Genomic DNA, 27,292 nt, shown 5'->3' on the forward strand with positions numbered 1-27,292 from the left:
ACCTTGGAAAGCAAGAACATGCATAAGGGGCGACAATTAGTGTGTTCTCTTGCTGCCGAAATAATCTGGAATGACTTGATTCTCCGGATCCCTATACTTCCTTCCATTTTCAGACCGACCACCATGGATAGCCACTCCCTCACAGCACACAGCAAACCATTGAATCTGGGAGTTGGCTAATTGAAATGGTTTTCACACTTTTTCCTCCCAGTTAAATAAGAGTTTCGCCACTCAGCTGACGGGCAGAAGTGGGAGTGTCGGGGATCCTCCACCAACAACTTTTAGGCCCTCACACCATCTCTTCCATGTCCTGGAGAATCTTAGGTCCCTGGGCGAAAAAGCTTAAAAAAAGGCACTGATGTAGCTACTAACTTCATGTAGGAGCAGGAGAAGGAGCCCTGAGAGATGAGCCCTGAGATTGGAGCTGGTCCAGAGTCACGAGGTTGGTCGATGTCAGTGCTGAGACAAGCGCTCTGACTTTCAGAGTCAGTGTTCTCCCCCACGTGTCCCTAGCCTGGCCAGACTTCTCCCTGACCCCCGACATTGCTCACTTTTCTCCCCCATGTTATAACACGTTGTTTGTATCCAGCTGGACTGCGTAATTTATTAGGTTTATTTCTCTTTTTTTTAAGGAGAGAGGGGAAAGGAGGGAGAAAGAGAGGGAGAGAAACATCGATGACATCATGTGTGGTTGCCTGTCACACCACCCCTGCTGGGGACCTGGCCATTGCAACCCAGGCATGTGACCTGACTGGGAATCGAACCAGCAGCTCTTTGGTTCGCAGGCCAGTGCTCAATCCACTGAGTCACACCAGCCAGGGCTGTCAGGTTTATCTCTACCCCCACCTCATTCCAAGTAGGGATTGAAGCAGCTTAAAGGCCTTTTAATTCTGCCCTTTATGAGTTGAACTAATGTCGAAACTGCCGACATGAATGCTCATCTGTTCTGACTTTGAGGAATTCTTTAATTCCTAAACTTTTCTCCTAAGAATGTTTCTTAGTCTTCCCTCCCCTTTCTCGCTGCTAAAAGCCCCCAGTTGACGACAACATGGATGAAGTTCTTGGTCGAACAGCAACTGAAAAACTCAGAGCCCATCATGTTGAGTTTGATAGCCCCTTTTTATTGCAGATGGGTGCAACTGTGAAAATTAGTCATGTTTTCCTCTAGTGAAACGCCGTTGTTTCACAAAAATGCCCCGACTTCACCCGAGGAAGCTGGGGACCCCACCAAAGACTTGGGCACCTGTCGTACTGCACTGCAGTGGGTCACCGCGCGCCTCTCTTCCAAAAGCGAGTGAGTTCCTTAAAATGAGCGGTGTGGCAGGGTTCACACAGATTGCAGTTACAAAATTTATCAGCCCAGAACAATTAGAATGTGTTAAAAGGAGTAAATGAGGAGATTTTATGTCCTAGTTGACACTAACAGTTACTTGCCCTGGGTGAGTGGCTGTTTTATAGCATAACCTTCTGATCACAGTACTCATCGAAAACCATTACTGGTTTGTTTGCCCAAACCAGTAATTCACGTTTCAGCCTTGCGTTTGAAGCCCTACGGAAAACTCTGACCTGTGTGGCTCAGTTGGTTGGGCATCCTCCCGCAGAGCGAAAGGCTGCTGGTTCGATTCCCATCACAGCACATGCCTGGGTTGTGGGTTTGGTCCCTGACTGGGGCGTGTATGAGAGGCAACCGATTGATGTTTCTCTCTCTCTCTTTCTCTCTCCCTTGTCCTCTCTCTAAAAATAAATAAATAAATAAAATATTTTAAAAAGTAAAGTTCTACAAAATCGTTAAGGGTATTTACATTTATTATTACATTTTATGTCACATTCATTTGATATTCCCAGCCCTTAACACAGTACCTGGCACATTATACATGCTAAGTGTTTGTTAAATGAACAGTGAATACTCTTTTCACCCACCGAAGAGAGGAGAGAGCTGTACAGAGAGAAAAGCCTGGAGCTTTGCCAAGTCTCCCTCAAGTCTTCCACCGACAACGGACCAGCGCATGTGTGCGGGGGGCAACCCCAGTCATGGGAAAGCACCAAAGTGCTGGAGAAAACAAAACGTGGCGCTCACATAGGGCAGCGAGGAGATGGTGCTCCCGCCTGCAAGACTGTAGAAACCCTGTAGCTCACGCGGCTTCACGTGAAGCACCCAGAAGGGTATTGCCTGCATGCAGGCCAATCAGCCATAGGCTGAAGACTGACGGGGTTTAACAGCAAGCCTCAGAAGAGTCAAACTGTTCACAAGTAACTTAATGTGGCCAAGACGACGTTTGCAAATATCCATAGGTCTGCAAAAATCTCCAGTGCTCAGTGATGTAAAGTTAACAATGTCTGTCATCCAATAAAAAATGGCCAGGCATGCAGAGAAGCAGGAAGTGACACCCATAATGAAGAGGGGAAATCAATCAGTAGAAACAGACCCAGAAATGAGACAAATGATAGAATTAGTAGAGAAGGACATTAAAATGTTATCACTATTTTGTATAAGTTGAAGAAGGTAGAGGAAAGCTTTAATAAATTAAATAAAGGTAGGGAAGACAGGGAGTAAGAAGACCCAACTTCCAGAGTTGAACACTCTAATGTTTGAAAATAACAATGTGTTGGATGGGATTAACAGCAAATTAGACTGCAGAAGAACAGAGGAGTGCACTTGAACACACAGCAACGGAAACTGTTCTAAATGAAAGGACGGGGGGGTGGGGAGTGTCAATGAGCCATGGAACAAATTCAAACAGCCTGATTATGTTCATGTACTTGGGGTCCTCAAAGAAGAGGTAGGGACACAAAATATATGAAATACTGGCTGAATTTGTTCTAAATGGGAGGAAAACTGTCATGTTACAAATTCTAGAAGTTTAATGAACCCCAAGCACACGAAGCATGAAGAAAATTATGCCAAGTCCTATCATAATCAAATTGTTTAACGCCGTGATGAAGAGAAAACTTTACAGCATTGGGGAGGGGAGAGAGATCTATCATGCGCAGAAGGACGAAAACTAAGAATGACAGCACACTCCTCTGTGGAATGATGCAAACAAGAAACAGCGTGGCAATGGCTTAAAAACTGAAACAAACAAAAATTCAGTGTAGAGCTGTATGCCCATGGAAAATACATGTCAAAACTGGAGGCAGAGTAAACACTTAAAAATACACAAAAGCAGAAGGAACTCAGCACCAGCACATCTGCAGTGCAGATGTACTAAAGGAAGTCTTTCGGGCGGAGGAAAATGATAGCAGATGAACATCTGGCTTCACTCAAAGGAATGACCAGCACTGGAAATGGCAAATATGTGAATGCAAATAAAACTGATTATAGATTAGTATACCTTCAGTAACTCAGAGGACGCACGATTCTGGAGACTGAAACCATTCCATATTCCATGACTGCTTACATAAAGTTTCTCAGTGGTCCCTCTGCTAACCTCAGCATCTTTTTTTCCAATTACAGTTGATACACAATACCATATTAGTTTCAGGTATGGCAATTTGTCATTTATGTAACTCATGAAACGATCACCCCGGTACGTTTAGTACCCATCTGGCATAACTTGAGCATTTTTTAGGGGTAAATTTGTTTATAAATGATTGGGAAATTTTGGCATGTACTGATGCTATACTAAATTAATACAAATAAAGCAAATGCCAGTCATTTTTCCTATGTTAATAGCCTATTGGTTCTTGGTTGTCTTTGAAGTTTTAGCTTATGAATCATCATTTTCCCTAGGTTGTGTTTTTGGCAGAAGGAAGTAAAGAGAGAAGCACGTAAGACAGAGAACAAACACATTTGTTACAGCAATCACATACCAAAGTCCAGTTTGTGAAGTACTTGAAATCCCATTATGGCTTTGAAAGTGTTATTCTACTGCTACTAACTTCTAATATAGGTAGAATTGATTTGTTTAGCTAGCTTTCCTGAAATATCTCTTCTTGAAACCAATATGTTTCTTGATATGAGAGCTCAGATTATTTACCCCTGTGTGAAAAAAATTTTTAATAGCTTGTTATCTTCCGTCATATCTGCCGTGGAGGTCTTTGAAGTCTGTGATCTTAATGGAAATTAAACTGTCTTTAAGATATTCCTTTCAAGGTAACTGTTGTAAATTATTCTTGAGGCCACTAGATTTCTTTACATTTTCTGAGTTCAGTTGACCCTTGAACAACGTGTGTTGAAATGCGCAGGCCCACTTATACACAGGTTTTTTCAATAAATACACAGTCGGCCCTCTGTATCCCTGGGTTCATGTCCACAAATTCAACCAAGCGTGGATCAAAACAATATCCATGAATGCAAAGGGCCAGTTGTGTGCGTTATTTTATGCCATTTTACACAAGGGGCTTGTGCATCCTTGGATTTTGGTATCCCTGGGGGTTCCTGGAACCAACCCCCAGTGGCTACTAAGGGATGACTATAGTTAAGTTTTAGAAAGATGTGCAGATTTCTGACTGCTGGAGGGCAGGTCGGCGCCCGAACTGCCACTCCATTTAGGACTCCACGGTATTTGATGTCTGTTATGTCAGGCTTACCTAGGGTGAGCCTGACTCAAGGTTCTTGTGTTTCAAGGGTCTCCCTCTTTCCTTTTAGTTTTATTGATTGTATTTATTTGTTACAAATAAATGTGGCACAACATCCAGAAGATACAAAAGGACATATATGAGAGAGTGTACACCTTCCTCCGTTCCTAGCCACCCAGTTTCCCTCTCAGAAGTTGCTCGTGTTCCTGGTTATTTGTGCTTCACGTAGGGTCTGAACCTTTGTAAAGGTTCACATGTATGTATTCTCCACACCCCACACTTGGGGGTATAGTGTACACAGCACAGTGTTCTGCGCCTTTCTTTTCCCATTGACCATGTACCTTTCCAAGTCAGTTTGTATAAAGCTGCCTCATTACTTTAAAAAAAAAAAAAAAGGATTCCAGAAAGAGGGGGAGGGAGGGAGAAAGAGAGGGAGGAAATCACCCATGTGAGAAAGAAACATCAATCATTTGCCTCTTGCACAGGCCCCAACCAGGGACCAAACTCGCAACCCAGGCATGTGCCCTGACCAGGAATCGAACCAGCAACCTTTTGGTTTGCGGGATCATGCTCAGCCAACTGAGCCACGCTGGCCAGGGCTGCCTCCTTACTTTTAATGGCTGTGTAGTATTCCACTGTGTAGGTGAACCATAATTTGTTAACAAGGCTGTCATTCTGGGGACCTATGGTTTTAAAAAATACTTTAGTGTGCTGTCCCTGCCAGGAGCATGACTGCACCTTTCCCCCGCAGGTGTGCACCTCCTAAACTCTGCAGCACCCCAGTGACGTACAACCAGGGGAGCAGCGAGTGGCAGCAGCTCATCCTGAGCTGACCCCATGAATCTACCTCCAAGGCCCCCTTTCTCTGCCTTCCCAGGGAGCCCAGCCCAGGCCCTCCTGTTGCTGCTTCTGCGCCGAGCCCTTCCTATGTCACTGTCCCCTGCTTTAATAAACATACTCTCCAAGTAAAAAATAATGAGATAAAAAAATAGTTTAAATTCAGATGTAATTTGTATTCCATAACATTTACGTTTTTAAAGTGTACAGTTTAGTGGCTTAATTCCAGAATATGTTCATCACCCCAAAAAGGAACCCTGGATCCATGAAACCTAGGCCTTTACAGTCTCGCCAAAACCGGTAACGCTGCACTGGATGTTCTCATGCACGTGTCATTTCCCACACGCGCAAGGGTGTGAGCAGGACAAATACCCAGAAATACATTTGCCAGGTGAGACGATTTTCGCACTTAACATTTTGAAAGCTATTTCTCAATCGCCATCTCTGGAGTAATGAGTTTACACTCTCCACTACCAAGGTATAAAAATTCCGTTTTTTCCACTCCCTGACCAACATAGTTCTTAACCAAACTGTATCTTTGTTATCTGACAGGAAATAGTATCTCATCATATTTTAATTTGAAGAAGTCCCCCGTATCCACACGGGGTTCATTCCAAACCCCACCCCCCACACCTGAAACCGGGATAGTACTGAACCCTATATATACTGTTTTTCCTGTACATACACACACTTTACCGCTTCTCTCGGGCACATCCAAACTGCCAGCATCGCTACGCTTGACTTCGGGGCCACTATGAAGTAAAAGGAGGGCGACTTGAACATAAGCCCTGCGACACTGTGACAGCCCATCCCATAACCGACGGGCTACTCAGGGACGGGCTACTCAGGGACGGGTGGGCGGGAGCGGTGCAGTGTGGAGCCGCTGGACACACGATGACTCACGTCCCTGGGGGGCCCAGCAGGCCGGCGAGAGACTTCGTCACACTGCTCAGAACAACACGCAGTTTCAAACTTATGAAGTGTTTATTTCTGGAACTTTCCACCTAATATTTTCAGGCTGAGGTTGATTTTGGATAGCCGAAACCACAAAAAGTGAAACCGTGGACAACGGAGACTTCTAAAAACTTCTAAGTGAAGTTGATTATTTTTATAAATGTGGGGGCTGTCTTTCTTTTTTTATGAATTATTCGTACCCCTTGATTTTCTGCAGGGTAGCTTCTTTCTTTTCCTTATTTATAACCATTCTTTACATACCAGGGAGAAGAGCCCCGTTTGTGATATGAGTTGGAGATGTAATTCCCACTTAAGTTTTTGGGTGTTTTAGTCTTTGACTTTATATTTTTTTATCATGCAGAATTTTAAAATTTTATGTCATCAAGTTGGTCCATCTTTTATGACTTCTTTGTCTTGCGACAGACTTCCCCCACTCCCAGATTATAAAAAGCAATTTCTCCTATGTGTCAGTGGAGTACTTAAAGGTTCTCCTCCCCACTCCCACCCCGTTTAACTCTTAATTCATCTGGAATTCATTTTTGTGTAAGATAGGAGGTGTGGACCCGCCTTGTTTACGTGGCCAGCATTTCCCCCTGATTTAGTGCACTCGCGCTCCCCCCCCTCGGGAAAGGCCAAGTGGGTAAGTGGATACACTGTGTTCTCTTGACTAAAGGTAGTATTCAGTTTTTGTTGTCTCTGGAACAATTTTTAAAATGAGCTTTAATTTCAGAGTGTCAGCTTTGTGGGGCAGTGATTTCTGAACTCTTGGGGTGCCTGCCTACTGGGACTCTGTAAGAGCTCCAGCCCCTTTTCACTGTGAAAGGTTCTCCTGTTGGAAGCTGCTGGTACTGAGGGGAATGGGTCTTGCTTGAGTGTGTTGGGCCAAGAAGCAGCTTTTAAGCACTGATTTAGGGGTTTCCCTTTAGAGGGGGACTTACATTTCATATAGACTTATAAAAGTCACCTGTTGCCAGAGGCCCGTCTAGTGGTTCCAGGGTTGCTACTTTAATGAGAAAAGAACCTTAACAAGAGTCCAGAAGTAAAGGGAAAACCGTTGGAGAGAAAACTGAACTCTTCGCTTTGGAGTCAGTTCCTGATCCTCAGGTTGTCTCCCTCCTTAGAGTCATACTCAGACTGCACAACCTCACTCAGGTAAATTTGCTCTGGCAGACCTTTCCTGGGGAAAGGAACTGCTGGATTAAGCTGGATTATGACTGTGTTTTGTCACTATGTAGAGCTGGCGGTAGAGGGATAAGGGTCAGCTCTTTTAATCTGAAACTGCTTAAAGTCCAAAATGAGTGTGGCCCTTTAAAAAGCAGAATTCTCAGGGCACCCTAGACTATAAAGGCTCCCAGAGTTCCACCCAAAGGGGGTGAAAGGGGTAGGTCTGTCTGGTAGGGCTGATGCCGCTGACTAGGGGCGGGGGTCTCCAGGTGTCCGTCAAATCAAGTGTTTGGGCAGCCTGTGCGGTTTGGTCGGGGGAGATGGGCAATGGCTTTTAATTGTATTCACTGTTGTAAAATTGTTCTTTTATTTGGGCTACTCAAGTAGCTTGTCACTTTGAACTTTGGGGTAGCAGGTGTTCTCTATGTCAGAAGTCCCAGTGGCAGCGACACCTGGGTGGAGGGACCATGCGGCCCTCCTTTCTCTGTCCGTTTGTTGACCCTGGGCATCTTGTTCTCTAGCTGAACTAGGAACCAGGTGTCAAGTAGTGAGGGAAGCTGGGATAATTGTGAAAGAGTCGTGGGGCTTGGCATTTTTTCTTTTTAGGTTATTTTTCCCTTACATTTTTATTGATTAGTTTGTTCCAGAGACTGTTAAACACTTTAAAAAATAAATTTACAAAGAATCTAGTGAAATTCTAAATAAATGGTCACGTTGAAGTAAAGAAATAATGTCTACTTGGTAGGCTTAATTATTCCCCATGACTGTGATTTAGTCCACGTGATCGTGATGTCTGGGAGACGGGCGCGTGGCCCAGTCATTAGCGACGGCTAATGCAGTCCTGCCATGTCAGATAGCAGATTCGGGGGCAGTCCTTCGCACAGACTTCTGTACATCCGTTTGATGCCAGTTTTCCTCTTTTGCCTTTCTGGCCCATTTTCCTCCTCAAAAGTCATGCCGTGTCACCGCAGTCATGCTAGCATGCCCTGGAGGAGGCCCACATGTTAGTCCTACCAGCAAGTGCCACTGCGCCAGCTGCCCGTGGCACAGCGTTAGCCACGGACGTTACGTTTTGGTAAACTGTCCCACTCTTCTCTTGCTCCCGTCTCACGCATCTTCTCTCCTCTCCCCTGAAGTTTCCCTCAAATGGATTGTAATCACCCGGGTCATTCAGCAACTGAACAAGTTCGCCCACCACCGGGAAGGTCCCATATCAGGGGATACTTACCCCTTCCAGACCCTTCCAGAGGAAACAAGTTTCCTTCCATGTGGCAGGAGCCAGTTTTATATTTGTTTGGCCTCGTGACTGATAGTGTAAGCAACTCAGGGGGAGCGGAGAGGAGATGGCAGCTTTAACAGAGAAAAAACCCTTAGTAGAAATGATCCCTTCTGCCTTCTTCGGGCGTGTCCCGCTTCTGGGCATCTCTTCAGGATTTCATTCCTTCCTCCAACTGCCGTTCACACGCACTGCCCTTTCCAACTGCTGCAGAACTCTTGGCCCTGGCATTCCGTGATGTAAATTATTCCACGCATGGCTCGAAATGGGTGTGAAGCCGTGTTGCCATGTGTCGGACCACTAGTGTAAGTTAAAGGACCTTGGGATCGCCGGGGAGGGAGGGGATGGGGAGAGCCGCACTTGGAATTTGTCTGTTGTCATTGTTTGAGCCAGAACCCAGGAACTGTGCTGGCTGGGGAGGGCGGGGGCTCTGAGCCTGGAGCTGGGGTGAGCGTGGGTTGGGACTTTCTGCTTTAAACATTCTAGTGTGGGATAGAGATTGTTTGGAATCGAACAGTTGGCAGTGTTGCTGCTACGGGAGGAACCTGGGGCCTTCGGGGCAAAGGCTGTAGCAGCGCTGCCCGGGACCGTGGTGCCCTGGTCTCGAAAAGTAGGACGAGCCGACTTTTCTGTTTTCCTAAAGATAGCTAAAATATGGCAAGAAATCTAGATTGCTCCACATGTTGGGAAACATCCAGTCACAAAATTTAAAGACCTCTGTATCCATGAGATTTCTTTCTAAAACAAACACTCTTTCCCCCCTTGTTCATGACACGTTTTGAGGAAGTTACCATAAGTTCACGGTTTACAGCCCCTCTGGGGGATCTGTGTGTGTGGGGCTGCTGCCAACTCTCTTTGATTTGTCCAGCTTCCTTTCTGACTCGAAAGTTAAGGACTTGTATTCAGAAAGAACTATTTAAATTGAATACTTAATCTCTTGAATGATCACAGAAAAATAAAGCCCCATTAGTAATAAGCAATTAGAGGAAAAACTCAAATGAAGTGCAGTTATTTATACGGGAAAGTATACAGTGTATTTTTATGTTGCACGGATGCTACTGGCTTTAATCTACCTTGCTAAAACAGTATTTTTTTAATTCCTTTTCTTACAGTTGTCATGGATGATGATGATGACTCGTGTCTCCTTGATCTTATTGGGTAAGATGCTTGTTCCGAAATCAGGGTGCATCACGTGTGTGAGGTTTGCTTACTAAAACAACCTAATAAGCCTATTAAAACCAGATGGGTTTTTTTAAAAAAAATTAATCATCATAGTGTGGATTAACAAATAAAGAGTCTTGAATATGATAGGGGTCATAATTAGGTAATGCTTTATCCTTTATTAAATTTATTTTCTAATAAGTCCCAGTAGGCAGAAATGAGAGATAATAGGAAATAGAAAAACACCAAAAAAAATAAATAAAAAGTAAAACAAAAAACCACTAATAAAATTGTTTTAAAATAGGGAGATAATTTACTCAGGCTAATATGTCATTTTCTTTTTACCGTAGAAAACATAATCTTAAATATAGGTAACATTTTTATTGTTGCTTTCCCCCTTTTATTGTTTTCTAGAGACCCACAAGCATTGAACTATTTTCTACATGGACCTAGTAATAAATCTGTAAGTAAAACTCAGAACATCACAGATACAAATGTTGTTTCTTCTTCACAGTTGAAGTAATCACTCTGTCGAATTTATACCTTTGCAGAGCAATGATGACTTGACTAATGCAGGATATTCTGCAGCCAATTCAAATTCCATTTTCGCCAACTCCAGTGTGAGTATTAGAAACCGATGCAGTGACCCAGTGTTTCTGTCTCGTTCGTGCCTTGTGAACGGGGCTTCACTTGCTTTGTATCATGGGGAGAAGTACTACACTGTCTTTTGTAACTGACACCGAAGAAGCATCTATTGAATTATGTTAATACCTTCCACTTTTAACTTAGTCAAGACAAGGTATATGAGATTTATTTTGCCGTTTTCCTAAGCTTTCAACTTTTTAAAAACTGACTCAAGTGTTATAATCTAAGAAAGTAGTATTACAATGTTTTGCACCTTGTTTACATAACTTTAAATAAATTATTCTTAGTTGTAGTTACTTGCTAAACATTTTCATCTTAAACAAGAAAAAAAATAATAACTGAAACTTACTAAGCATTTAGTCTATTCGTGGCACTGATGGTTTAACATCATTAACTTCATTAATCTTCACAGTAACTCCAGGAAGTAGCTTCTGTTGTTTACATTATAGATGAGGAAACCAAAGCACAGAGAGGTTAGTACTCCCCCAAACTGCAAGCCAGCAGTTGCAGAGCGAGGATTCTAACCCAGGCCACCGGGTTCTGGAGCCCATATTCTTAAGTTCCAGGAGCATCTAGACAAGACACCTGACCTGGAGAATAGGGAATTCCTGCCTAGAGACTACATCCACATTCCTGTGTTTGAGCCTATGATTCTTCAAGCCCTAAGACGGTGTCCAGCTAATGGAGACCACATTAGTCCCCTTTCAACTGTGGATTGATTGAGGGTAGAAAGAACCAGTCTTGGCTTTTCAGCGTAGTTCTCCCCATCATCTAGCCTCCAACATCTTACTAGCCCAGGGCTGAGAACCTAGTTTTGCACGTTGGACCACTCATTCTTTGTTTTTGGGCCACTCATTCTTTATCGATCTACTGTTGTTTTCTTCTTCACCTTTTAAAAAAAATGTTTTGATTTTGTTAAATACATCTGTCATAAAATTTTCCATCTTAATCATTTAAGTGTACAGTTCTCTAGTGTTAAGTACATTCACATCGTCTTCACTGTATTTTATTTATTTATTTATTTTTAGAGAGAGGGGGAGGGAGGGAGGAAGAGGGAAAGAAACATCAATGTGTGGTTGCTTCTTGCGCACCCTGTACTGGGGACCTGGCCCACAACCCAGGCACATGCCCTGACTGGGAGTTGATCCCGTAACCCTTTGATTCGCAGGCTGGTGGCACTCAGTCCACTGAGCCACACTAGCCAGAGCTATTTATTTATTTATTTATTTATTTATTTATTTATAATTAGAGACAAGGTAGCCTTTTAAAAAATTTATTAAAATTTTTTGATTTGAGAGACAGAGACAGACAGAGAGAGGGAAACATCTATTTGTTGTTCCACTTCTTTACACATTCATTAGTTGATTCTTGTGTGTGTCCTGATTGGGGATCGAACCTACAACCTTGGCATATCGGGATGATGCTCTAACCAACTGAGCTACCCAGCCAGGGTCTGTCTTCACCTTATTTTAAATAGCTGTTGATTCTATATCTTCTTCTTTAACAAGAGAAAAAAACGCACCTTTATTCATTTACTTTTGAGTTTAAATCCATGAGGGGCACAGCATTACACAGATACTGTGTTCAAAAGCCTTAGCAGGAAGGTTGCTTCAGAATTCAGCACAGACCATCCACTGTTTCCTTGAGCACAAGTTCCCTTTCCCCAGAATGCTCTGGTTTTGTCTGGTTTGCCACCAGGAGTCACTGCGATTTTTACACGTAAGCACATCTCTCGCCTAGATAGAATTCAGTTCCATCTGGAGCGCAAACACCTACAATTTTAAGAAGAGCTGTGCACTCCTTCTGGTTCCAGAGACCCTGCTTATAGCCAGCAAAAATGGCCTCAGACCACAGCCTTCCAGACATGTTGGTCTTTGTAGAAGTCCTGCTCCCAGCGGGCTCCAAGGTGATGGGGAGAGTCCGTATCTTTTCTTTTATAACGTCGACATGTCCCAGGAAAAACTGCTGGCCAGTGGAGTGTAGCTTATTTATGAGTGACCATGTTCATTCTCTTCGTATGCCCGTATTGTTGACTCTAGTCGGAATGCCTGTTCCTTAAGGACACCTTAAGGACAGAAACTAACTCGTAACTGGGTGCTTGATAAGTAAATGTCGATAGACTTCTTTTTGGATAGGACACTGAAGTAGGTGGGTTTTTTTTTTTTAAGATTTTAATTTATTTAGTTTTAGAGAGAGGGGAAAGGGAGAAACAGAGAGAAAGAAACATTGATGTGCGAGAGAATCATCAGTTGGTTGCCTCTCTCATGCCCCCAACCTGGCCCACAACCCAGGCATGTGCCCTGACTGGGAATCAAACTGGTGACCTTCTGGTTTGCAGGACAGCGCCCAAACCACTGAGCTACACCAGTCAGGTCTGAAGTAGTTTTTAAAGCATTATAATAAACTAATTACTTCTAAGAAATCAGATGATCATTTACTCATTTTATGTGAAAAGCTTGTTTTTCCTGGCCTGGGCTTGCCAAGTGTGGTAGGGAGGTAGAACGGGGGAAGTTCTGAGAAACCTTGAAAGACAGGGCTGATTCTGGGATACCTTCTGAACCTCTAGTAGAACAACACCCTGAACTCCCAAAACTCACCTAGACTCCTTCAGTACAAAGGACTAGAGATGGCCGTCTCCTAGATACACACATACTGGTCTGAGCCCCTCTTAAGCCTTGGACTAGAAGCAATCCTGAAAATTAAATTCTATGCCAGTATAGCAAAAAAGGAAGCTAAACTCTAGGTAGTCATCACTAAGTTACTGTTATTTATCTATTTTCTATAAAATAATTTATCAGGGCAACGAATGTACATAATTACAAAAATAATGTTCAACATCATTACTTAAGAAATACACTATCAGCCCTGGCTGGTGTGGCTCAGTGGATTGAGTGCCCGCCTGTGAACCAAAGGGTCACCTGTTCGATTCCCAGTCAGGGCCCATGCCTGGATTGCGGGCCAGGTCCCCGGTGGGGGGTGTACGGAAGGCAACCACACATTGATGTTTCTCTCCCTCTCTTTCTCCCTCCCTTACCCTCTCTCTAAATAGAATATAAATAAAATCTTTGTTTAGAAAAAAGCAATACACTGTCAGAATAAGGTGAGCAGTTTGGAGAGTTGTGCTTGAAAAGCACACTATCATGCTTTATTCCTCCTCAAAGGTGAGATTAGTTTTTTATAAGAATCTCTTTCAGAGGTTGGATTTGCCACGTCACACATTGCTTTCATTTTTATTTTTAGAATGCTGATCCTAAGTCATCCCTCAAAGCTGTGAGCAACCAGCTTGGAGAAGGGCCCAGCGATGGACTGCCGCTTTCAAGTAGCCTTCAGTTTCTGGAAGATGAACTTGAGTCTTCTCCTCTCCCTGATCTCAGTGAGGACCAACCTTTCGACATTCTTCAGAAATCCTTGCAGGAGGCCAATATCACTGAACAGACGTTGGCAGAAGAGGCATATTTGGATGCCAGTATAGGTTCAAGCCAACAGTTTGCACAAGCTCAGCTTCATCCTTCTTCATCAGCATCCTTTACTCAGGCTTCTAATGTTTCTAATTACTCAGGTCAGACGCTGCAGCCTATAGGGGTGACCCACGTGCCTGTCGGAGCATCGTTTGCAAGCAATACAGTAGGTGTGCAACATGGCTTTATGCAGCACGTGGGGATCAGTGTTCCCAGCCAGCATTTATCCAATAGTAGTCAGCTTAGTGGTTCCGGTCAAATACAGTTAATTGGGTCGTTTGGTAATCAACCTTCCATGATGACTATTAATAACCTAGATGGATCTCAAATCATACTGAAGGGCAGCGGGCAGCAAGCCCCGTCAAATGTGAGCGGAGGACTTCTGGTTCATAGACAGACTCCTAATGGCAACTCCTTGTTTGGGAACTCAGGTTCCAGTCCCGTAGCACAGCCTGTTACCGTTCCGTTTAACAGCACAAATTTTCAAACATCTTTACCTGTGCATAACATCATCATACAAAGGGGTCTTGCACCAAATTCCAATAAAGTTCCAATTAATATCCAGCCAAAGCCTATCCAGATGGGTCAGCAAAGTACATACAATGTGAACAACTTGGGAATGCAGCAGCACCACGTGCAACAAGGCATCTCCTTTGCCTCTTCGAGCTCGCCCCAGGGCTCCGTAGTCGGCCCACACATGTCTGTGAACATCGTCAACCAACAGAACGCGAGAAAACCGGTCACCTCCCAGGCAGTGAGCAGCCCTGCGGGCAGTATCGTCATTCATTCTCCCATGGGCCAGCCTCACACACCCCAAAGTCAGTTCCTCGTACCTACAAGCCTTTCCGTCAGTTCCAACTCGGTACACCACGTCCAGACCATAAATGGGCAAATTCTTCAGACTCAACCTTCTCAGCTCATTTCTGGCCAAGTGGCCTCAGAACATGTCATGTTGAACAGAAACTCTTCCAACATGCTCAGGACCAACCAACCATATTCCGGACAGATGCTTAACAACCAGAATACCGCCGTCCAGTTAGTGTCTGGGCAGACGTTTGCTGCCTCCGGAAGTCCAGTGATAGTCAACCATGCCTCTCCTCAGATTGTTGGTGGGCAGATGCCCTTGCAGCAGGCGTCACCAACAGTATTACACCTGTCACCTGGGCAGAGCAGCGTCTCCCAAGGAAGACCGGGCTTCACCGCCATGCCCTCGGTGACGAGCATGTCAGGGCCTAGTCGGTTCCCCGTCAGCTCATCCAGCACTGCCCATCCTAGTCTTGGGTCTGCGGTTCAGTCGAGTGCGTCGGGACCGAACTTCACAGGAGACCAGCTGGCCCAGCCAAACAGGACTCCAGTAGCGGTCAGTGCGCCTCATCGTCTTCCAGTTTCTTCTTCCAAATCTACCAGCACCTTCAGTAACGCACCTGGAGCGGGAACCCAGCAACAGTTCTTTTGTCAGGTACGTTCCCTTTACAGACAAACTCCTGCCTGGTTACAGAGTGGAAAAGTAGAATTTGCATGTAATATAAATTCTGTGTGTATAAATTCTATTTGTGTTTAACAGTTGAGTTTTACCTTCTCTAGACTTAATTTTCCTCATCAGTGAAATGGACATAGTAATACTACCACCCCCACAGAGTTATTTGGGGGATTAAATGAGATAATCCACAGGAAGCATTTAGCATAGTCCCTGGCAAATGGCAAACATTCAATAAGCGCCAAAGTTAATATAGAGTAGGTCCTCAAATAACATCATTTCATTCAACGTTGTTTTTTTACAATGATCAGATTCCATAGGAATTTAACTGGTTTTTTTTGTTTTGTTTTCTTAAGTATATTTCATTCATTATGCTATTGCAGTTGTCCCATTTTTTTCTCTCATTTATTCCCCTCTGCCCTGCACCGCCCCTCCCACCAGCTTTCCCCCCTTAGTTCATGTCCATGGGTCATGCATGTGAATTCGTTGGCTTCTCCATTTCCTATACTATTCTTAACCTCCCCCCGTCTATTTTGTACCTACCAGTTATGCTTCTTATTCCTTGTACCTTTTCCTCTGTTCTCCCCTCTCCCCGCTGATAACTCTCCATGTGATCTCCATTTCTGTGATTCTGTTCCTGTTCTAGATGTTTGCTTAGTTAGTTTTGTTTTTGCCTTAGATTCAATTTTTGATAGTTGTGAGTTTGTTGTCATTTTACTGTTCATAGTTTTGATCTTCTTCTTTTTCTTAGATAAGTCCCTTTAACATTTCATGTAATAATGGCTTGCTGATGATGAACTCCTTTAACTTGATCTTATCTGGGAAGCACTTTATCTTCCCTTCCATTCTAAATGATAGCTTTGCTGGGTAGAGCAATCTTGGATGTAGGTCCCTGCCTTTCATGACTTTGAATACTTCTTTCCAGCCCCTTCTTGCCTGCAAGGTTTCTTTTGAGAAATCAGCAGACAGTCTTATGGGCACTCCTGTATAAGTAACTGTCTCTTTTTCTCTTGTTGCTTTTAAGATTCTCTCCTTCTCTTTAATCTTGGATAATGTAATTATGATGTGCCTTGGTGTGTGCTTCCTTGGGCCCAACTTCTTTGGGACTCTCTGAGCTTCCTGGACTTCCTGGAAGTCTATTTCCTTTGCCAGATTGGGGAAGTTCTCCTTCATTATTTTTTCAAGTAAGTTTTCAATTTCTTGCCCTTCCTCTTCTTCTGGCACCGCTATGATTCGGATGTTGGAATGTCTAAAGCTGTCCTGGAGGTTCCTAAGCCTCTCCTCATTTTTTCAAATTCTTGTTTCTTCATTCTGTTCCAGTGAATGTTTATTTCTTCCTTCTGTTCCAAATTGTTGATTTGAGTCCTGGTTTCCTTCCCTTCACTGCTGGTTTCCTGTATAGTTTTCTTTATTTCACTTTGCATAGCCTTCACTTTTCCCTCTATTTTGTGTCCATACTCAACCATTTCTGTGAGCATCCTGATTACCAGTGTTTTGAACTGTGCATCTGATAGGTTGGCTATCTCCTCATTGCTTAGATATTTTTCTGGAGTTTTGATCTGTTCTTTCATCTGTCTTGGTGTATTATGTTATAAGGGGTGGGGCCTTAGGTATTGCCAGGTCAGGACAACCTACGTCTCTGTGTTGTTGCCCTGAATGTGGGGGAGGGGTCATAGAGGGAACAATGCCACTTGCTCAGCTTTCTGCCCGCTTTCAGTCACTTCCCCTGCTACCCACAAGCAAATTGGGCCCTTCTGGTGCTGATTACTGAGTGGGTAGATTTGTTTATGTTCTAGGACCCTGTGGGTTTCTCCAACAAACTCCTGTGAGGTTGGGAGTTTCTTCTACTGCTGCAACCCCCACAGGTTTTTACAGCCAGATACTGTGAGGCTTTCTTTTCCCCTGCTGGAAACCTGGGTTGCATAGTCTATCTCGCTCCCCAGTTGTTCCTCCTGGTTCATCCGCCTGGGCAAATGTGGGACCACCAGCTCCCGCCTTGCCCACCCAATCCTCCAGCTGCCGCCTTGCCTCGCATCCTCTCCGCCCCAGCTGCCTGTCTCTGCCCCTGCTACCAGTCGAGGTGAATGTTTCAACTCCTTGTTTGTCGGACTTCCATACATTTTTACTTTCTGGCAGTTCTGGTGGTTTTCTTTTTTAAATTTGTTGTTGTTCTTCTTCTTTTGGTTGTGCGAGGAGGCAAAGTTTATCTACCTACGCCTCCATCTTGGCCGAAAATCCTCTTTTTTTTATTTTTAGAGAGAGGGAGAGAAACAGCAATGTGTGGTTGCCTCTCATGTGCCCCCTTCTGGGGACCTGGCCCACACCCCAGGCATGTGCCCTGACAGGATTTCGAACCAGGGACCCTTTGGTTTACAGGCCGGCACTCAATCCACTGAGACACACCAGCCAGGGCTTAACTCTTGTTTATATCAATTACCCTATGGTGAAACTCATTTCATCATACGTCATTTCACTTAAAGTTGCAGAACCTATTGACAACCTTTAAGTGAAGACTTAATATTTATATTTGGTCGAATGTGTTATTGACATTTAAAATGAAAGCTTATTATAGATTATTTACTTACCTATCATATAGCAAGCCACTAGGTCACATGACCGTGTACTAGTTGTGGCTGGTTCTTGGGTGCCAACCAGAAAGTCTCAGGGACTCAATGTGACTCATCACAGTGAATAACTGGTCTGCACCAGGGAGCATATACAGGGAGGGACCCAGGGCACTGTTATTCAACCAAGTACTAGAATTTGCTCTTTCCATGCCATTGTGTAGGTAAATTAACCATGGGTAGTCAGCTAAACCGCATGAGGATTATGTTTCCGAACAGTCTCAAATGTCTTCAGCTTTGGTCCTCACCCCCATCTGCCCATCCTAGCTTTCGGCTCCCACTCGTTCCCAGTGCATTCCTTAGTTCCACTGCCCACCTGCTTTCACCCCATGGTCTACCCTCCTGAGTCCTCCTTTACTTTTGGTGTCAAAGGTGTGTGTGTGTTTTGAAATAATGACTTGTCAGACTTATAGAAAAGTTAAATTTGCAAGAATAGTATAAGGAATTTTTACCCTGGCTGGTGTGGCTCAGTGGGTTGAGCGCCAGCCTGCAAAACAAAAGGTTACTGGTTCAATTCCCAATCCGGGCACATGCCTGGTTTGCAGGCCAGGTCCCCAGTTGGGGGGGTTGTGAGGCAACAATCAGCATTTCTCTCACATGTTGATGTTTCTCTCTTTCTCCCTCCCTTCTCCTCTGTCTAAAAAATAAATAAAATCTCATAAAAAAAATTATATTCCCTTTACCAAGATTCCCTAGGTGTTAACTTCTACCACATTTGTTTTATCCTTCTCTCTCTGTCTCTCTCCCTCTCTCTCTCTCTCTCTCTCTCTCTCTCTCACACACACACACACACACACACACACACACACACACACACACACACGGAGACACAGAAAAATTTTTTTTTAGCTCTGGCTGGTGTGGCTCAGTGGGTGGAGCACCAGCCTGCAAACCAAAGGGTTGCCAGTTCGATTCCGAGTCAGGGCACATGCCTAGGTTGTGGGACAGGTCCCCAGTTAGGGATATGTAAGAGACAGCCACACATTGATGTTTCTCTCCCTCTCTTTCTCCCTCCCTTTCTCTAAAACTAAATAAATGAAATTTAAAATAAGTTTTTAGAGTTAATTGCAGGCATGCTGCCTCTTGACCCCTACTTTGGGCTTCAGTGTTTACTTTCTAAAAACAGGGATAGTTCCCTACATAACCTTAGTACAATTATCAAAACCAAGATATCAGCTTTATTACAATATTATCATCTAATCTGTCTACAGCCATATCACCCTGAACACGCCCGATCTCGTCTGATCTCGGAAGCTAAGCAGGGTTGGGCCTGGTTAGTCCTTGGATGGGAGACAATATTATCATCTAATCTATGGACCTCATTCAGATTTAGTCAATTTTCATAGTAATGTCCCTTTTAGCAAAAAAGAAAAATTGTTTTGTGTTGTTTTTATGGTTCAGGAGCCAATTCAGGATTACTGTCTAATTTTCTTGTCACATCTTTAAGTCCGGAACAGTTTCTCTGTCTTTCTTTTGTCTTTCATGCCCTTTATATTTTTGAGGAGTACAAACTGTTTTATAGAATGTCCCTGAATTTGAGTTTCTCTGAGGTCTCCTCATGATTGGACTGAAGTCATACATGTTTGGTAGGATTGCCACCGAAATGATGTGTCCTCACGATGCGGACTCGTCCATTACTGGTGATGCTAACTTCGACCACTTGCTTCAAATGGTATCTGGTGCATCTCGCTAAGTGCCTCCTGGGAAACACTTGGAAACTGTGTAGCTATCCAGTTGCTCGTCAGATTTGCATACACATGTTTAAGCTCCCATTGATAATTCCTAACCGAGTCAGTTATTACTGAACCAGCTATTATTATGATGGTCACCAAATACAGATTTTCTGATTCTATCATTTGTTCTGCATTAATTGTTGGCATTGTAATCTAAGGAAAATTTTTTCCTTCTCCTCCTTTTATTTATATGTTTGTTTATATCAGTATGGGCTCACAGATTCCTATTTTATTCAATGGGTTATAATTTGTTACAATCATTTATTTTGATACTCAATTTAACTTGATGGCCAGTGGGCGCCCTTCTAAATTAGCCGCTGGCCCTTCCGACGTGCCTCCACCATGCTTGGAGCGCGCCCTTCATTTTCTGGCAGAACGAGATGTTCCATGTTCATCTTCTACTTGCCCTGCCCCACCCCGGAATCAACCATTCCCTTAAGGAGCCCATCTCTTCTAGTGGAGAACAGAACTTAGAAACCGAGTTCCCAGTGCTCTGTATACACACTACTGAGATTGCCTCAGCTGCGGCTTATGTGCGTTACACTTACCCAGTATTCGTAGCTATTTATTTATCTATCAGCCTGTGTTACACAGTCCTGTTGATACGTCCATCTGTTCAAGGACCACAGGGCTCATTATTCAAGTCTCCTTCTTTTCTGTACGTGTAACTCCCTTTTCTTACACTGAGAACGCCAGCCCCACAGTGTGTTTACTTATTTGCTTAATACGAGAACATAGAGAGAGTGATTTCAGAATTGCTAATCTATACCCCTGTGAAAAGCAAACCTAGTAATTAGACTTCAGGGTTGACTTACAATTTACAATTCTGTATTTAGGTCTTCTGACAGTATTCTGACTAAAGGTATATAGTCAGAATACTGTGTTTAAAAATTACTTGAGTTACTTTTTCTTTTCTCCCTCGGTATACTATTCATTTGAAATGTAGTTCTGTTTATATTTCACCATTATCCTTGTTGACTGTATCTGTTCAATTTCCTTTGAACCGCTAGTATGGTCCCAGAAGTCAGGGCTGTGCAGAGTGTACCTGGAGCAGCTTCACCCCCAGAGCCTCTCCCCGCCCCACCCCCATCCTTTCCTGCCATTCCCCCCCATCACCTGTAAGCATCAATCTCATTAGCTTCTAAACCTATGTTTTTTGTGCAACTAAGCAAATACATGTGTATTTTCTTATTTCCCTTATTTTCTTACTCCAAATAGAGTACACCATAGGTAATTTTTGCAACCAAGGTATTGCAAAAATTTTTCTAAAAACCCAAATTTTGAATAATAGAATGATTGGGTATGATGAATACTATATAACCATTTAAAATATTTTCAAAAAATAAAGATTTTTGGAAACGGCTTACAAAATAATTTTTTAAAAGATTTTATTTATTTATTTTTAGAGAGGGGAAGGGAAGGAGAACAAGAGGCAGAGAAACATCCATGTGTGGTTGCCTCTCTCGTGTCCCCCACCGGGGACCTGGCCCTCAACCCAGGCATGTGCCCTGACTAGGAATCGAACCAGCGACCCTTTGGTTCTCAGGCCAGCACTCAATCCACTGAACCACACCAGCCAGGGCACTAATTTCATTTATTGTCATGTCTCTCTTTTGTCTACAGCATCCCAGGTCAATTATCTTGCAGAGTGGTCCTCACTGTAGAGCTGTCGGAATGTTTCCTTGTGATTAGATTGCGGCTAAATGGTTTTGGCACGACACACAATGTTGGCTTGACCTATCACTGGTGATTCTGAGTGTGAGCACTTGGTCAAGGTGGCCTCCACCAGGTTTTTCTCAAGGTATTCAGGGGTGCCTTGTTCCCTTTGTAAGCAAGTGATTTCTAGGACGGTGTTTTGGGACCACATGACTCTCCTGCTCCCCATCCTCTCACCCAGGGCTTTGAGATTCCATCGATAATCGTCACCTGAAAGTACATCAGTGGTTGCAAAATGACTTTCTAATCGCGTTATCCTTCCTACAGTTACCGGCTGAGATTTTTCCCCATAAAACAGAGCTTTCTCTTTCCCTCTTGCTTTTTATTTATTTATTTACATCATTTGAAGACTTTTCATTACGGGGAGTTTTAAACACAAACAGAAGTAGACAGACAGGGCGATGAGCCCCCACGCCCCGTCAGCGGCAGTGCTCACCAGCTGCGCTTGTCTCTTCCCTGTCCTGCTCACTCTCCCCCGCCCAATGTTATTTCGAAGCTGATCCAGACAGGTGAGTTTATCTGTAGTATTTTAGTGTATATCTCTGAAAGATCGTGTGTTCCTTTGTGTTTAATGTGTTGCAGTCTGTTGCTTTCATTCTTCTTTTTGATGCTTAAATTGTCACAAATTCGATCAGTGGAGGCCTGCTTAAGCCGGCTTCTGTACTTTTGACACTCCCATTTCCCTTCAGCTTTTTGAGGCACAAGATACTGTAGGCTTGTTTCCCGATTACCTTACTTATGTCAGATCTAGAATCAGGCATTTCTCCAGGGAGCCCTGCAAACTGAAATCTCTTAATGCAGAGAGGAATTTACAGGATTTAAGCTTTCTTGTAAATGGATTAATATTTGAAAGCCAGTTATTAAAGGAGGAGATCTACAAGAGTTTCACCTATCAAACAAAAGTAAACAAATTATTTTAAGGCCCTGTCCCCTTGAGAGCAGTGCCTACCATGCTTTGGGTACAGATTACCAGGAGTGATCACAGCTGAGGTCTCCAGCCCCACCTGCCCCTCCCTAATTCCCTCTGCCCCTCTACTTTACTGTGGAACCACTGTGTCTTCAGACACCCAGATTTCGAAACTCGATGTTCTTGTTGTTCCCTCCCCTTCTAGACCTTTAATAAGTTACCAAGTGCTACAGGTTCTTTGAGTGTCACGTGTCCATCCTTTCCAGTAATCACGAAAATCGTGATCATGTTACCAACAAGAGGTACAGAGTCAGGGGCCACTCGAATGATGTGTAGCTCTTACCCTGGGGCTACAAGTAGCACGTTTGTTCCCATTTCAGTCACAGAGATGGCCTTTCAGAGCCGGGCAAATTACTCATAAAGGCAGACTTTATCTGCTAACTGATCTGTATCTCAACATAAGAAACATTCAGACCTGTAAAAAATTTTATGAGTTTATTGGAGCCAAACTGATGACAATTGCCAGGAAGCAAAATCTCAAGGGATTGAGAAAATGCTTCAGAAAAACAGCAGTTTTAAAGCTTATTTTATACATCAGAATCAATGGGGAAGATGTAAGGGGGTTGCATGAAACCCATTGCTGATAAATTAGGAAGGCAGGAGAAAGCAAAGAGGGGAAATCTCTGGGGTTTGATAAAAACTAAAAGGAATAGATCCATCTTTGCCCCTGCTGTCGTTGCTCAGTGGATTAAGTGCCTACCTATGAACCGAAAGTTCTCTGGTTCAATACCGAGCCAGGACACATACCTGGGTTACAGGCTAGGTTCTGGGTTGGGGACATGCAACCAATCAATGTATCTCTCAAACATCGATGTTTCTCTCCCTCTTTTCCTCCCTCCCTCCCCCTCTCTCTAAAAAGAAATAAATAGGATAGTTGACTGTTAACATGAAAGAGGGTACAAGGGGGATAAATGGTAATGCAAAAGAATACAATAAAAAATAAAATAAAAATAAAATTCTGAGCCCTGGCTGGTGTAGCTCAGTGGATTGAGCACGGTCCTGCAAACCAAAGGGTCACTGGTTGGATTCCCAGTCAGGGCACATGCCTGGGTTGTGGGCCAGGTCCCCAGAAGGGGGTGTTTGAGAGGCAACCACACATTGATGTTTCTCTCCCTCTCTTTCTCCCTCCCTTCCCCTGTCTCTAAAAATAAATAAACAAAATCTTGAAAACAATAAATAAATTAAATAAAATTCTGGAAAAAATAATAGTTCAGCAAAAGCCGAGAAGAAAAAATCAACATGGAAACGATAACAATGAGGGTTTTGTGATCTCCGCTTTGGTGCAGTGTTGGTGCGCAAGGGGTCTGGAAAAAGGAAATGACCCTGGCTTTCCAAAGGCCTGTTATCTAGATGCAAAAAGAAAGCAGACAGGCTCAGTTAGATGAAGAATGACCTTTATTAGGGAAAAATAGGGCCCTAGGACATGCCTGCTTGCCTTGAACTGCTTTTAGTTAGAGAGTGTTAACTGTAGACCATCCTATGTGGTTACTTTAGGTCTCTGAGTTAGTAAGGCCAGGGCCCGGGCCTCACCTGAGCTTGTCAGGTTAAGCAAGTGGATCATTTTTTGGTCCACATATAGCAATTTTTAACCATTTTCATGTTATGGAACACATAAACTAATTACTAAAATTCTGCGGCATACCCAAAAGTAAATATTTTGCCAATTTCCTGACAAAAAAATAGGTATAACTTTGATTTATTCACACTGGATGGCTGTTGTTGTGTTGCTGTTGCCATTTTTTTATTTGACAATCTAAGGGAAAAAGAGGCCAGTGTCCCTGACTAAATAGTCAGGTATTACATATTTTCAAAATTCTTGTGGCACCGGTGTGCCATGGCACCCTGGTTGAAAATCGCTGATCTAAATCAAACTGCTCTCCATTTCTCTCCTTTTCTGCCTTCATACCTAGGTAGACCCACCTTCGTGCCCTAGACTTTAAGAGGGACTGCCATGTGCAGGGGAAAGAAGAGCTGGACTAGGAGTCAGTGCTCACCTGTAGGTCCCACTTTGCCGCGGACTGGTTTTGTGGTCTAAGTTTGTATCTTTGTTCTCCAAGCCCTAGATTTCTCTCCTTGAAAATGAGGAACCCCAGCTATGCAATAGCGTCACTCGGGGAGCTTTTTAAAAATATCGATGCCTGGGCTTCACCTCCATAAATTCTGATTTAAACAGTCTGGGAAAGGGCTCTAGGTGTCAGCGTTTTTCAAAAGCTCCCAGCGTGATTCTAAAGTGCAACCGGGAGAGAGAAGCAGTGGTCTAGATGATTTCCAAGGCTTATTCATATCCTACTTAGACAACTGTAACAATTGTCTGGGTGATTAATCTGCCTTCGCTCTCTTCTGAAAGCGCGATTTCCACCACATTAATCTTCCTAAAACATTTGTTTCCTGACCTGAACAAATCATCTGGGAACTTCCTGTTACCACAGGAGAAGGCGCAAACCTCTGCCCGCCTGGCAAGTAAGGTTCTCCAGCCGGAAACCCTCCAGGTTAACCAGGCTGACCTCCATTATTCCCTGAGTAGGCCGGACTCATTGTGAGCCTCTGGACTTTGCTGATGGGTATGCAGGCTTTGGCGTTCGATTAGATTGTTCTTGGTTCCTTCTTGTTACTCTTCTGTACTGTGAAATAGGGCCCATGTAGAAAAATGCATAAAGCATAAATGCAAATACCCATCCACGTAACCACTCAAGGAATAAAATAGTGCCAGTACCCCCAGAAAGCGCCTCCCTCTGTGTGCCGCCCCAGTCTCAACCCTTCTCCTGACTTTTGTGGCGATCTCTTCCTTGATTTTCTCAATAGTTTTACTACTTAACATATGCGCGGGTTTGGTTCATTTGTCTGTTTAATAGCTCAGAGTCGTTCCAGGTCGCGTCTGATAAATAGGGTGGGAGATCATTTTATCAGAACAAAAAGTACGTGCTCCGAAGCAGTAAGGATGATAGTCTCCTGCTTCGCGGGAACCAGGCGTATTGAAAGAAACCCCAGATGTTGTGTGCTGGCACCGTCGCTGTAGGGCTGTGGTCGTTTGAACACATGAATTCTGGGTCCTCTACTCATCCACTGATCTCGTCATTTCAGAGCCCTAGCTAATGTGTAGCCTTGCCCCGTTGAACTACGTTTCTCCAACTTTCATCTGTTCCGATTTTTCTTCGAAGTAGCCCTTAGAGTTCATCCCCTGGAAATACTTGGGAGGAAGGCCTGTATTCACTGTCTGTCCCAGGCCTCTCCACAGCACGGGTTCCTCCGTGTGAAGAGATCCCCAGGAGTGGCAGAGTGTGGAGTTACATTCTGGGGGAAAGGCTGTGGAAACTGGAAAGTTTTCCCCTCAGGGTTTTCTTACCAAGAACTTCCTGCCCGTCCATCTAGAGTGGTGTGGGTTCGACCTTCCCTGCTAATGGAAGGGTGGACAAGGGCCACGCCAACTTTGTAATGGCCTCTTCCAGTCTTTGTTGGGCGTGGTCCAGTCCCTCTCCATTTTTATATTACGAGAATGAACCAAATAGACAATTAATTGTTTAGAACAGAATTGACATGAGCTTAGCGGGTCAGGCATTGCCGAGGTCTATGTAACACCCCCAAATGAATGGTTGGTGAGAACATTTCACTGAAATCAAGGTCAGCATAAGGCCCCCGTGGAAATGGGTAGACTAAACTCCAGATCTACACAAAATAGAAAACTGAAGAAAGCAGCTCTGAAAACCTAAGGCATTATGAAGTAGTAATGACAAAGAGGACTAAAAATTGAAAATAATTAAAACCCCCTGTATTGTCTTACCTTAAATGATTATAGAGATGACAGATGTTTTAAGAGTGAGAAGGAACTCGCTAGTCCTTAAACATCATCCTGTTCAGCCTCCTCGTTTATGGGAAAGAGTGCACAACCGTGTAGATATCAGAGGAATTTCTCTAACAACGTTTGCGTAAGCTAATAGTTGAATTTACATTTCCCAGTGACATGCCACCTGGTGTGGCCATGGTGCAGACTAGAGACAGACCACATAGCAGGGCTGCAACGCACTGCAGGTCACCCGCACAGGAGACAGTGGGTGTGGGCGGTGGATTTGGGGTCGTCGCTTGGCCCCGGCCAGGTGCTCAGTCAGTGTAGACACCGCGTAGACACTGATAGGCAGGGTCCTAACCCTTGCAGGTGTGATGTATAGTCACCAGGGACGGGAACCGAGCTCCTGGCGCAGCACGAGCCCTGTCCCATGAGCGAGAAAGCGGCTGGTACCGGCTGGGCCCCCACTGAACGGTGTCCAAAAGGCCAGTGTGCCTGCGGGTTTCACAGGTCACTCTTGCAGGTCTCCCAACGTGGCAGGAAAATAACGTTTTAAAACATTTGTTTTGTCTTGTCATCCAACCTGAAGGTGATGTCAGGTAGGCATTAATGGGGTGGGTTGGCATTTTAAGTAACCTATTAAAACTTTTAGTCATTATATTAATTTTTCCATCTCGGTAATATTTTTTCACAGGCTCAGAAAAAATGTTTGAATCAGACTTTGCCCATTTCTGCTTCCAAGACTCCAGACGGCCCACGGCAAGCGCAGATCCCTGGCCTCTTGAGCACCGCACTGCCAGGTCAGGAGCCCCCCCAGCTCGGCCAGGTCCCCCCAGCACCTGGGACACGCCTCCCGCACCCCTCCCCCCGCCTCAGTCTTCCTGCCTCAGTCTCACCTCTCCTCCGAGCACTTCTTTTTTCCGAATACTTTCCCCCTGGTGTCTGCAGCACTGTTTTATGTACTGCCAAGCAAATGAAAAG

The 27,292-nt window shown here is 44.0% G+C and overlaps 2 protein-coding genes across 8 annotated transcripts in view; both read left to right on the forward strand.

The window, feature by feature from the left end:
• BICRAL (BICRA like chromatin remodeling complex associated protein) overlaps positions 1–27,292 on the forward strand; it is an 86,467-nt gene that overhangs the window by 46,130 nt on the left and 13,045 nt on the right. For 5 of the 7 annotated variants that reach the window (XM_071219637.1, XM_053914188.1, XM_045193408.3 and 2 more), the window contains 5 exons: positions 9,862–9,907; positions 10,325–10,373; positions 10,462–10,530; positions 13,796–15,472; positions 27,006–27,111. In XM_071219637.1, coding sequence (XP_071075738.1) covers positions 9,867–9,907; positions 10,325–10,373; positions 10,462–10,530; positions 13,796–15,472; positions 27,006–27,111 — 1,942 coding nt within the window. In that variant the 5' untranslated portion in view covers positions 9,862–9,866. Of the gene's footprint in view, positions 1–1,691; positions 9,055–9,861; positions 9,908–10,324; positions 10,374–10,461; positions 10,531–13,795; positions 15,473–27,005; positions 27,112–27,292 lie in introns of those variants that run through there. The other 2 variants (XM_024557739.4, XM_024557741.4) reach the window with 2 other exon arrangements.
• RPL7L1 (ribosomal protein L7 like 1) overlaps positions 1–27,292 on the forward strand; it is a 76,202-nt gene that overhangs the window by 22,633 nt on the left and 26,277 nt on the right. The window lies entirely within an intron of this gene.

This window comes from Desmodus rotundus, chromosome 11, assembly GCF_022682495.2.
Source record: "Desmodus rotundus isolate HL8 chromosome 11, HLdesRot8A.1, whole genome shotgun sequence".
NCBI lineage: Eukaryota > Metazoa > Chordata > Mammalia > Chiroptera > Phyllostomidae > Desmodus > Desmodus rotundus.